Raw genomic sequence first — 13,930 nt, 5'->3', positions numbered from 1 at the left:
CCAGGAAATTTAGGAATTGGATTGTTATGATGATGTTCCAGGAGATGATGACATGATTGTCATTGAATAAATGAGTAAATTCTTGATACTGTAGGATTCACAGTTTGTCTGGTTTGTGTTGACAACTACCATACTACTGTACCGTATACAGGTAATAAATTTCCTTTATTTTCATTTAACAATAAATGTGTACCGTATTCTTCTTCATGGAAAAATAAGACATCCCCTGAAAATAAGACCTAGCGCATCTTTGGGAGCAACATTTAATATAAAACACTGTCTTATTTTAGGGGAAACAGGGTGTTTGTTTGTAACTATTTCTGTGCTTTAAGCCTGTGTTTATTCCTCCCCTTCTGTTTCTTCTTTATACAGCATTTGCTTTAGCATTTCTTACATTGGTGGCGTGGTAGTGATAAATTCCCTGAGCCTTTTTTTTTTTTTTTTTCTGTGAAGCTCTCGATTTCCTCTTCAATTTTGAATGATAGTCTTGCTGGATAGATTATTTTGGGATTCAGTCCTTTGTTTTGCATCACTTTGTATACTTCCTTCAATTTCTTTTTATCTTGTTGTGTTGCTGTTGAGAAATCATTTGATAATCTGTTGGGGGATCCTTTGTAGCCAACTCTCTGTCTCTCTCGCAGCCTTTAAGATTTTCTCATTGTTGTGAACATTTGCCATTGTAATTATGATGTGTCTTGGTGTGGGTCTTTTGGGATTCATCTTGGTTGGAACTCTCTGTACTTGTGTAACATTTTTTGTTCCCTTGTCAGGGAAGGTTTTTGTCATTATTTCTTCAAATAGATTTTCTAATCCTTGCTGCTCTTCTTGTCCTTCAGCAAGTGCTATTATATATATGCTACTTTATTTCATGTTGTCCCAAAGCTCCCCTAGGCTCTCCTCCTGCTTTTTAATTTTTTTCTCTAATTGCTATTCAGATTGGGCTTGTTTCACTACCTTATCTTCTAACTCATTAATTTGGTCCCCTGTTTCTTCGAATCTACTGTTGAAAACTTCCATGGCGTTTTTGATTGTAGCTATCCTCACCACCAGAATATATAGTCTTCTCTAGTGCACATGGGGCATTCTTTATTTCTTAATGATTTTTGCATAGGTTGTTGATTTTCTTATCCATCCAGTGTATGAACTATAAGATCATTACTCTGAATTATTTTTCTGTCACATTGCATGCCTCCATTTCACTTATTTTCTTTCTTACCAATTCCTCTTTTTCCCTCTTCTGGGGATTGTTTCATTGTCTCCCCATTCTAACTATCACCAGAAGGTTCAAATGCTGAGTTGCTGGGGCCTGGGCCATGTGCAGTGGGTGCTTCACACCACCCAGCTGTCACTGAAGAGCTCCAACACTAAGGCATATTTCCCAGAATAAGAGTCACTCAGTGTGACCTCGTGCAAGCGCCTAGAATCAGGAACTCCACCTGCTGGTGTGTGTCAAATCAGGGTCCCTAGCTCATGCCAGGAGTCAGAGTATCCTTGTGCCCACACCAAGAATCAAGTATCCTAGTCTCTGTTGCTTGGTGAGGCCTTGCACCAAGATTCAATATTCCCATGTGCACATGCACAGATAAATTGAGTAACTGGCTCTTACTGTGCATACACAGGGACTCAGGGTTCCCAGGTTAGTGTGATGAGAAATAGAGTCAAGGTACTGGGGCTCAGTGCTGCCTCTCACATGGAGATTCAGGGTCCTCAGTCTGCTTGGGGGACTGGGATACACAACTGCCCTGTGTTGGCAGGGGGTCCACTCCTGCACTGCAGAAAACAGACTTCCCTGTGCACTTGCCCAGAATTAATGGCAGGTGGCACTGCCACCCTATGTGGGCGGTGGTCTGGTCATGTGATTGTGCACTGTGGGGAACAGATTCCCAGTGTCTGCATGTGTGCCAAGGCTGAAATTCTGGCAGCAGAGCCACCCCGTATGGGTGTGGGATCTGTTGGCATGATTTCACATTGTGGGGGACAGATTCCCAGTGCCTGTGCATGCCCAGGCTCAAATTCCAGCAGCAGTGCTGCTCTGTGTGGGCATGGGGCTTGGTGGTGTAATTGCACACTGAGGGGAACTGATTCTCAGGTGAGCCCACACCCAGGCTCAAGTTCCGATAGTAGAGCTGCAGCCCTGTGTGACAGATGAGTCTAGCAGTTCCTATGGCACTGAAGCTAGCCTGCAGGGAGGGGGATGTGCTCTGTGACTCACAGAAATCTGGGATATCTGAATTCTTGGTGTCTGTGGTCTGCAGCTGTGATCACAGATCTTTGTCCCTAGTGTCTGTAGGGTCCTGGTTTGCTTCTGAGACCAGATTGGGTGGTGGAAGCTAGGATCCTAGTCTCAAGCAGTTTTGTTTTTCAAGATGGCGTGATCTCTGTGCCTGCAATGGCTGGACCTGAAGTGTCTATGGTGGCAGTGGGGTTTTGCTGTCTACGACTGCCCAGTTTGGCAGCCCTTTGGAAGACCTGCAGGATCTAACTGTCCCTATTTCACACACACACACACACACACACACACACACACACACACACACACACTCACATCCACACACTCCTCTATTGCTCCCTCACTCACACACTCTCCTTCCTTACCTTCTTGTCAGTCGCCATCTTTCTTCCTGTGAAGGACTAGCGATCTTGAACAATTTGCATTATAGTAAGCAACTAGTGAGCAACAAAGCTACATTCTGAACCCATGCTGTCAAAGCCCTTTTTATTCTCACATCCAGCATCTTTGGATATGGTTGCTCACTACAAAGTGTGCTTGGGTAAGAGTGTCTGGCATCTAGGCTCTATTCCATTTACAGCAATGTGTTCCCTGGTATAGGAGCTACATCTGCTTTAAGAAAGGGACATTGCTCTTCGAATTCACACACAAATACTGTACAGCAGGTGTATTTCCTAGTAAAATGCTACTTCCACAAATCTAACAAAGATGCCCACTCTCGTCATTGGGAATATAGAAACTTAAATTAAAATTTACCCCTGGAGTCAACCAGAATTGCCTTATTATATTGCTATCTAAAAGTATCATCAACCCAAGAGTTAATGAAGGTGAGGATTGACTAAATGTATAGAATGAGTACTACCTGTATCTTATTTAACTCAAATATAATGAATATATTATAAGCTGCAAATAAGCACATTCATTAAAGCTATATATTTTCTTAAATAACAGTTACAAAATATCTAAAAAACCTTGTGTTCATTCTAAGAAGCATTGGTTGTGATGTGTGCACGGTGGGGAACAGATGGATGAACTGACCCAGTGACTCTCAGGTTGAGAGAACTCACTGTTCAATGTTGTACTTATAGGCCACATTAACTTCTTGGCAAGTGCTGTTGCTGCACATGTGGGTGGTCCATTGCTGAATATGAATGTGCTGAATATCATTTAGGCAAGGAGCAAGAGTTGTTCAAGTGAGTTGGAAAGGAGCCCAGAAGTATGTTGTTTATCTTCTAGGAACATTTATTTTCTCCCAAACATATAACTTGAATTAATAAAGTGGATTTAGATGTGAATAAAGGAAACTAGTTATTGAAACTGAATCACTGTGACTCTCTAAAAATAACAAAAAAAAATCTATGAATAAGACTCCTAGCATAAGAAAAAGATTAGAGCATAAATTACAGTTCTTATCATATTGCTAAGAAGCACTGGCCTGGATCTGACTGCAAAGCAGGTTTCTGCCTGGAGTCATATACTGTCTGCTAGTAACCACTGTTTTGATGAGTTCTTTAGAAATAGATAAATCTCATTAGAATGATGAAAGAAGGAGATTTCTTAAGTAATGCGAAAGTCTCAGACTTTGATTATATACTCTGGTCTGATACCCTAAAAGAATTCATAATTTTTTATAAAAAGGAAACCTCTATAGACTTTATTAACTTGTGGCTTCATCACAAAATCTCCCTTGAGAAAAGGGGATGGGTCAGTTTATGGATAACCATCAGGGGAATCTCTCTACTGACCATTTTATCTGGTTTCTGGCATGTCTTTGGAACAAGTTTTGCATTATTCTCATCCATTAGTCATCTCTTCCAGATGCTTAAATAGATACTTGGAGGTTGGGGAGATGGCTTTGATTCCATGGAACTAAAAGCTTCTCTGATCCTTCCCTCGATTGGTTTTATTACCACCCAACATCTAGTGAAAAATTCAACTCTACTAAAAGTGCTAAACAAACTCTTAAAAAGAAATAGAAATACTAAACACATAATATTAATAATATATTCATAATATATATATATTCATTTCTGTATTAATTTCTTTGTTTTGTTCTTTCTTGGTGTTAGTAAATATTATGAAGCTTTGTTTTATTTCAGGGAAAACTATTTACGACTTCAGTCTGTTATCTTCTTATTCTCTACCCACTGGATCCAATTCCTGACCAAAATAATATGAGAAAGATGTGAGAAATAGTTTTGGAATCCTGTGGCTACTTTATTATGCTGGTATCTCTGTCTCCCCTTTATTCTACCCAGCAGTGGCAGTCTTGTTTACAGATTTAACCCTCCAAAACCTGTTTCATATCCTTCCAATTTAACTGTGTACATGGTCACTGCTACCAACACATTGGATTATTATATATTCTTAATGTAGCAGTCACTATTTCTTAAACTACAGGGTATAATTGAGAAAAGATGATAGTTTTCCTTGGGAGGGGAAATACTGTTTAGGTAAACAGGTTAGTGTCTTTGTCTAAAGGAAAGTAAGTTAGAAGTTAGGGGAAGAAAATGGAACAAAGGATTCTTGATGAACAAAACATTTTTAGTAATTATCTTGAATATATTTACACAATATGGATTAGAAAAATTATATACATTATAGCATTAAATAAACAAATGCCATTCATATTATGAAATTCCTCCAAATCCCAACTTTACTTTAGTTAAAAATATCACATATTTATTAAGTAACACTTTACTGAAGTATATAGTTTAAATATAATAAAATCCAAACATGTTAAGGGTTAATTTTGATACATTAAAAATATATTTAATTATGTAATCACTACCACCAATCCATATATATAGGAGATTTCCATCTGTACAGAAAGTTACCTCCTACTCCTTTGTAATCAATTAACTATAGCCAAATGAGAATCTAATTCCTATTACTAAATATTCCTCTTGCCTCTTCAGGAAATTCATAGAAATGGAATAAAAATTATGCATTTCAGTGTCAGGTTCTGTTCACTTAACATGTTGTTTTTTGATAAAGGAAACTAGTCTATCCACTTTTATGAATGAGTAGATCACAAGATGTTTACCCATTCACCTATTGATGGATATTTTTGCTTTTGTCCATCATCCTGAAGAGATGACTAATGGATGAGAATAATGCAAAATGGTTATTTCAAATAAAGCTGCTATATATTGGATTGTGTCCACCACCCAATGTAGCATAAGTCTATGTGTAGACATATGGTTTAAATTCTTTTGGGTAATCATCTACCAGTGAAAGTGAACATTTAAGATTATGAGAGACTAACGGCTATTTTCAAAAAAGTAACCCCATTTTACATTCCCAGAAGCAGTGTGTGATAATTGCAGTTACTCTTATCAACACTTAGTATTAACAGTCTTTTCAACTTCAGCCATTATAATGTGTGTGTATTGTTGTGGCTTAAATTTCATTTCTCTGGCAACCAGGTTTTTTTTTTTTTTTATATATATATATATACAATTACTGATTAACTAGAGGCCCAGTGCATGAAATTCGTGCTCAGGAGTGGGGGTTCCCTCAACTCAGCCTGTACCCTCTCCAATTCAGGACTCCTCCAGGGATGTCCAACCGCCAGTTTAGGCCTGATCCCACAGGGACATTCCTCTCACAATCCGGGCCCACTGGTTCCTAATTGCTCACCTGCCTGCCTACATGATCACCCCTAACTGCCCCACTGCCAGCCTGATTGCTCCTAACTCCCTCCCTCTCCCCCGCCAGCCTGGTCACACCCAAATGACCCCCTCTGCACACCTGGTTGCCCATAGGTGCCTCCTAGCTAGCCTGGTCACCCCTCACTTCTCCCCCTACCCCCTTGCTGCCTGGTCACACTCAATTGCTCCCTCGCCAGCATTTAGGACATCCATAATGATTACTTCTGATATGTTTTAGAAGAAGTAATGGCCTTTCAAAGTTTCTTCTAGTCTCTGTTTTTATGAAATTGCTTTTAAATATATTTCTTCAGATTATACTATATTTAGAATTCAATCATTTCCCTTCTTTCTTCAAAACTATTTTAGATTGTATGTGAAGATATTGAAATAATGAGGTTGATCTGAAGACTGAAAAGTAAAAACACACACTGGAAACCAATTAATAGAAGGGGCCATTTCCTCTCCTTCTGTAGGGCAACCCATAACAGATTTACTCCTTTCTGTAACTTTCAAAATCTACTTATTGCACCCTATTGTTCCGAATTGGGAACATGGAACTAGTTTTCCTTCTGGTCTCAGCGTGTTTTCTAGTTCAAAAAATAGGATTTGTATCACATAATAGAGAGCGAATGAAAATCCTGCAGTCAGCATCGTCTAAACTAGACTGAAGTTAAAAAACAGAGACATAGAGGAAAATTTGAATGTGTATATGCTCCCAAAGGTTAAGAAAGGGATGTGGTTAATTTTATAGAGCAGTTTTGTTTGGCAGGTTAAAAAAGGCTGATGCTCCGTATGTATCAATAACTAAAAAACAATTATCTTTGTGATTTATATTTCTTTGGGAAAATAATACATAGACATAGAATGAATGAAATTACATTATGTCACTTAAATTATGCTATAGAATAATCAATTACATTATTTTCCCTTTTAAATATTCCTAGGGATAAAGATTAGCATCACCATGTAAATAGTATTGTCTTAGGAACTTTAGGTTTGTTATAATAGTTTAAGAATCAATGTTGAAAATCTTTAACTTCAACAGAATGTTAATAAAAAGAGTTTGGAAACTAAAGGTAATAATACCCTGAAAATAGGATATCTTTGGTCAAGTAATTATATTTTATCTACCTAATATTACATTTCAGGAAGCAAAAATGTCTAAATTATTAAAATTTAGAGATTTTTCTTATAAGATCTTCTTAATAAAAATTGATATTACCAATGAAGAAGTTTTAATGAAGTCTGAAAAACTTTAATCATAATTTTTACAATTGCTTTTTAAATTACATACAATGTCTGTTTGACAAACATAAACACTTCAGCTATTGTAATTGTATTTACTAGGACAAAATAATAATGAAAAGGAATATATTCTTTTTTGTACTTCTCAACCCTATCTAAAAAATAACACAAATTGGTCCTGGCTGGATGGCTCAATTGTTTGGAGAATTATCCCATACATCAAAAAAAACTGTTGTGTGTTTTATTCCAGTCAGAGTACAAACCTAGATTGTTAGTTCCACCTCCAGTTGGGGCCCATTCTGGAGGCAACCGATCAATGTCTCTTTCACACATTGATGTTTCTCTCTCTCTCTAAAATGAATAAAAACATATTCTTAGGTGAGAATAAAAAGAAACTAACAAACAAAAAAACACTCAAATTTATTTCAGTATATAGATAATAAAAAATAATTTAAATATATAACTGAGCTTTAACACAGACTTGACATTTAATACATTAAAAAATAATAAAGGGGAGAGATCAACTAAAGGGTTGTATGCATGCATATAAGCCTAACCAATGGATACAGATACCAGGGGGGTGAGGGTATGAGTGGGGGTGGGGAGGCAATGTAATATCTTAATCAATAATGGAAAAAAAATAACAAAAATGTTGATACTTCTAATTCATTATACACAATACAACTTTACTGCTTTCCCTTTGAATGTTTGTAAATTTAAAGTAAGCCAAAGACAAAATAAAAATTTACCACAAATTAAGAGTAATAAATAATTAAGAACAAATTATAAAGAAGAAACTCTTCTGCTATTAAGAAATCAACCAGGTGTTTTTAGAATTGCAGAGTAAAATATGTATTCATGCTGAAACCGTTTTGGCTCAATGGATAGAGCGCCAGCCTGCAGATTGAAAGGTCCCAGGTTCGATTCCGGTCAAGGGCATGTACCTTGGTTGTGGGTAGTGGGTGTGCAAGAGGCAGCTGATCTATGATTCTCTCTCATTGATCTTTCTGGCTCTCTATCCCTCTCTCTTCCTCTCCGTAAAAAATCAATAAATATATATTTTTTAAATATGCATTCATTAACATCTGCAATTTTGTCTAAATAAAGCTAATTAACTAATCTTACAACCAACTCTACTTGAATTCACATAAACTTCTGTTTAATTTATAGACACATAAACTATCTTAACTTCTAAAATAAACTTTCCATCAAAACAAATGAATAGATTTCTAACCAGAACAGTTGAGCTGCTCATAGTATGCTTCATAAATTTTCAAAATTCTTTCATCCATATATTGGCATAAGCTTAAGATTCCTTGATCTAATATATATATATATATATATATATATATATATATATGCACAAAATATTTGAATCTTACCTGTAACAAGAAAGCTGCATCTCCCCGCTCCAGCTTCATTTATGATGCTACAGTTATAAACCCCATAGTTTTCATTGGAAAGACTCTTCACCGGATACTCTGTGTACTCTTGAGAGTCAAACTGACCTGTCCGCAATAATTTGTTGCCTAAGCGCCACTCATAGGTCAGTACCCGTATGGGATAGGCTCTCAGAACCCGGCAGCTCATAGTGACACTTCGCTCTTGTCCTTGACGGATTTCCAAAAACGCTGGTTCCACAGCAGGAGGATCTGCAGGAAAGAAATGTTAAAACAGATAAAATGTGTTGCAATAAGCCAATGTTATTTTTTTTAAGAATATGTTTTTATTGGAGAGAGAGAGGGAGAGAGAGAGAGAGAGAGAGAGAGAGAGAGAGAGAGAGAGAGAGAGAGAGAGAGAGAAGAGGGATAAGGAGAAAAGAGAGAAACATTGATGAGAGACATACATTGATTAGCTTCCTCTTGCACACCCTTAAGTGGGGATCTAGCTCATGATCTGGGCATGTGCCCTGACCAGGAATCGAATCTAATGCCTCTCAGTGCATAGTCAGTGCATGGGAGGAAGCTCAACCAACTGAGCCACACCAACCAGAGTAAGGCAATAGCTATTCTTATTGTGAAAAACTATTTTAAAATATATCCAGCAACAGGGAAGGAGTATAAGAGGTGAATTTAAACACAGGAGTTTCAGCTGGGGAAGGGTGGAGGCACAGGATAAGATGGTCCAACATCCACATGTGGCTTTTATTTTATTATTTATTTATTTATTTATTTATTTTTAATTTTTATTATTATTTTTTAATTTGGGAGGAATATTGGCTGTGGAGGTCCCAGTGAAGAGCAAGAAGTCCCAGCCCTTCATCAAGGGCTCCTTGCTGGGAAGGAAAGTCCTTGTAATTTTGGTCTGTAAAAATCAGAGGGAAATGAGGCTGAAGGAGACAGAAGGGTTGTAAGATTCCTAGGCAGTTCCTCTTAAAGGGCCTGTGCACAAAATTATTTGGATCCAGGGACATATAACGAGGAACCAAACTGTCTGGCATCAGGACAAGAACTAGGGGCAGCTTTCTCATAGACAAAAGTGCTCACATAGGTCATCCTTCCTCTGCTGAGATCTCCACCCCCAGATAAAAAGCTTCACAGACAATAAAAAGCTGAAGGAGTTCATCACAACCAAACCAGTATTACATGAAATGTTGAATGATATTCTCGAAGAAGAATTGAAGAAGAAGAAGAAGAAGAAGAAGAAGAAGAAGAAGAAGAAGAAGAAGAAGAAGGTAATAGCAATAAATACACACACACACACACACACACACACATATATATATATATGTTTAAATAAACGAATAAGGAATCTAATGAAGAAAATATACTGACTACTGGACCCTATAGGACACATAATACAAAAGGGAAGACATTTATGGTACTCACAACAATAAATAAATTTTTTTTAAGAGATGATTTAAAAAAAAGCATAAGCAGGCAAAACTAAGAGAGTTTAGTGTTTTTTGTTTTGTTTTGTATTTTGTTGTTTTTGTTTGTTTGTTTTGTTTTGTTTTGTTTTCTAGCTGCCTCCCAGAAAAGATAGCCATGACTATGTTTGGATTATACTGTTAGGAACCAAATGATGTTCTTATGAATATAAAATTCGGAGTCTCCAAACCAGTATGAAACCTTGCAGCAGATAAAGACATTGATGAATTATAATTATTTCCATGTGAGACTCAGTCCCCAGGCTTTGGATACCATTTTTAATAAATTAAGTAACAAGGTATCCACATTTATTTTCTAAATTATTTGTCCTGAACTTATTTGACTGCCAGTCACAATACCACAGGTAAACCTTAAGAAAACTTTACTCATTGTACTACCAATGAATGTGGTTTTGAACCCATGGCAACATGTTCATTTATCTGGCTTAACTGTGATCTTTTTTCCATGTAATTAAAACTTGTTACACTTCGTACCTACTATATTTGTTTTTGATAGGAAGATTTATAAAAGGTGTTACATACTTCTCTCATTATTTAGAGTAGTCAAATTATAGTCCTTTCTTAATTACTCTAAATGTTCATAATTAATGACAATTACTTCCTGGGTGCTAACAATGGACTTTATTTAATTAAAGAAATTGTATGTGACCACTCAAGATTGCACTGAAGAACACAATCATGTCCTTGATTAAGTATTTATAGCAACCTCTTGAGCTGTACAATACAAAACTGTACAGCTCTACCTGTTATCCCTTCCAGCAAGATACTAGAAGATTATACTAGAAGATACTAATATAGAGATCTAGAGGTGGAGAAGTATTCAGAGAAATAGATATGAGTTAGCATCTCTTTTCAACAACATGTGCTTATATTCTATTTTTCCCCATAAAGTCTGATAATTTTTCTATTTTACTCAGAACTTTTAGCACTTTATCCATTTTATTTCCCATAACAACTGGCATATTTGGATACAAATATACCTTTTTATTTTGTACTTTCTATTTATTTTGTTTTTTCTTTTTCTTATTTTAGATTGATGGATTACTTCTTTATTTCAGTTTTTTCCTGCTACTCGTTGTGAATTTAATTATTCTGTTTCTATAGTTTTATTTATTATCCAAATGCATGCAACATGCATCTTTTAAAAAAATATTTTTATTGATTTTTTTTTTAGAGAGAAAGGGAGAGAGACAGAGAGTTAGAAATATTGATGAGAGAGAAACATCAATCAGCTGCCTCCTGAACACCTCCCACTGGGGATGTGCCCGCAACCAAGGTACATGCCCTTGACCGGAATCGAAGCCAGGGCCCTCCAGTCGCGGGCCAACACTCTATACCAAGCCAAACCGGTTTAGGCAGCATGCATCTTAAGTTAGCTAAAAACATTGATTAGTACCTTTACCATCCTTCTGGGCAAAGTAAGTATCTTAGAAGAATTTTCTTATTTTATTCCCATTGTAACATTTGTTACCAAGCCATGAATTTTAATTCTCTCTTATTTTATTAAAAATCATTGGAAAGGAACCCTCATACACTGTTGGTGGGAATGCAGACTGGTGCAGCCATTATGGAGAACATTTTGGAGTTTCCTCAAAAAACTAAAGATGGAGCTCCCATTTGACCCAGTAATACCACTTCTGGGAATATATCCCAAGAAACTAGAAACTAGAAAGGATATATGTACCCTATGTTCATATTACTACAATTCACCATAGCTAAGATTTGGAAACAGCCTAAATGTGCATTAGCAGATTAGTAGATTAAAAACTAGTGGTACATCTACAACAATGGAATACTACACTGAGGTAAAAAAGAAGGAATTCTTACCATTTGCAGCAGCGTGAATGGAAATGGAGAGCATTATGCTAAATGAAATACACCAGGCAATGAAAAAAAAAGAAAAAAACACACCACATGATCTCACTTACTTATGGAAAATAAAGAACATTATAACCTGATGAACTAAAAGATAAGACATAGTAAGGTACCAAACAGACTGTCAAATTACAGTGAAAAGGCTGGGGAGTGTTGGGGAGGGGTGGAAAGAGATCAACCAAAGGACTTGTATGCATGCATATAAGCACAACCAATGGACACAAGACACTGGGGGGTGGGTTAGGATGAGGGCATGAAACAGGGGATAGGGGAGGCTGGGGGAAGGTCAATGGGGGTAAAAAAGAGATATATGTACTACTATGTGTAATATTTTATTTTATTTTTTTATTTTTTTTTATGTGTAATGTATTTTATTTTATTTTTATTTATTTATTTATTTATTTATTTATTTTTTACATATTTTCTTGATTTTTTTTTATTGCCCCCCTCCCTCCCTCCCACACATTATGTGTAATATTTTAAACAATAAAATAAAATTTATAAAATAAAAATAAAAAAGCAGAAATAAAAATTATTGGAAATTATAGTAATTTTATACTTGCATTTTTATTTAGAATATTTTATTCAGATATATGCTACCTTATTTGCCCTTACAGTACTTCCTTCTTTCATCATAGACCTTCCAAATTTGTGATCACTTTCCTTTTGCCTAAAGTACATCATTTAAAAATATTTTTAGTGAACTTTCTAATGTGATTTTATAAAAATATTTTAAGCTCATTCTTAAAGAATATTTTCCTTGTACATAGGACTGTAGTTTAGCAGTATTTTCTTTTAGCGCATAAGGATATTATTTCACTGTCCATTATTGCTGTAGAGAAGTAAGCTCAGTCTCACACTTTAAAGTGCATTTCTTTTTTCTACCAGCTACTTTTAAAATCTCTTTGTTTTTGGTTCTCCACAGCTTCAATATAATGTTTTCAGGTCTGGGTGTTTCTTTCACTTATAAGTTTGAGTTTTTCTTGGCTTCTTAAATCCATTGATTTAAGTTTGTAGTCTTTCATTTAAGTGATTTTTGAAAATTTCTAATCTGTGTTCTTTTCTTCCTATCTTTGTTTGAGGGGATTTTTTATTTTCTCTTCTATGTCTCTTAACATTTCATTCTTTGGAATGCACATTGAAGATACACTTTTGCAATTAGAATGAAATGTCTTAGTGTGTGTGTGTGTGTGTGTGTGTGTGTGTGTGTGTCCAGCAGTGCTCTAACCACTGAGTTTCACTATCCAGAGATGGAATCAATGATAGCATTTGATGTGACTATCATCTGAGACAGAAAATTGACAGAAAACTTTAGCAATTGAATAGATTTCTAGGCAGAGATTTATTTTTACGTACACAATCTGCAATACATGAAAACAAATTTATAATTAATTAATTAAAAATATAAGCAAGGTTGATAAAAGTCTCTATCATATCAGTTTGTAAATACAATGCCACTGATGTAGTATATTGTATTTAATGTTATCTTTAGTGTTTCTAAAACTTACTGTGATCTTTCATTAATTCACTAATTTTCTCAGCTGCCTAATAAAATTTCTCTTCTCATATCTTACTCAAAATAATTATTCTAGAATGGAAATTTTAAGGACATTACTTTATAATTAGCAAGGAATTATGCTGTTCTTACTCATCTGCTCTTTAAGATTATATATGCCATTATTAAAACTAATATGTATATAGTTGGAGATTGATTCTAATTTTAATAAATGTTGGTCTTATAATATGCACAATATATTGCTTTATGCATTTTTGACTTCATGATTTTGTTGAAATTTAAAATAGAAAATTATAGAATTACTAGTGGCCTGTTGCAAAAATTTGTGCACATTGAAAGGAAATCAATTAGAAGAAATATTTTATTTATTTATTTATTTTTTATTGATTTCAGAAAGGAAGGAAGAGGGAGAGAGAGATAGAAACATTCATGATGAGAGAGAATCATAGATCAGCTGCCTCCTGCAAGGCTCCCACTGGGGATTGAGCCCACAACCAAGGCATGTGCCCTTGACCAGAATT

The 13,930-nt window shown here is 35.6% G+C and overlaps 1 protein-coding gene across 2 annotated transcripts in view; it reads right to left on the bottom strand.

Annotated features, from left to right (window-relative positions):
• MDGA2 (MAM domain containing glycosylphosphatidylinositol anchor 2) overlaps positions 1-13,930 on the bottom strand; it is an 865,112-nt gene that overhangs the window by 124,363 nt on the left and 726,819 nt on the right. For both annotated transcript variants that reach the window (XM_084885031.1, XM_084885032.1), the window contains exon 9: positions 8,511-8,780. In XM_084885031.1, the coding sequence (XP_084741157.1) occupies positions 8,511-8,780 (270 nt within the window). The remainder of the gene's footprint in view (positions 1-8,510; positions 8,781-13,930) is intronic.

The sequence above is a fragment of the Pipistrellus hanaki genome, assembly GCF_964339955.1.
Source record: "Pipistrellus hanaki genome assembly, chromosome: 1".
NCBI lineage: Eukaryota > Metazoa > Chordata > Mammalia > Chiroptera > Vespertilionidae > Pipistrellus > Pipistrellus hanaki.
This window is presented reverse-complemented; position numbering and strand designations above follow the sequence as displayed.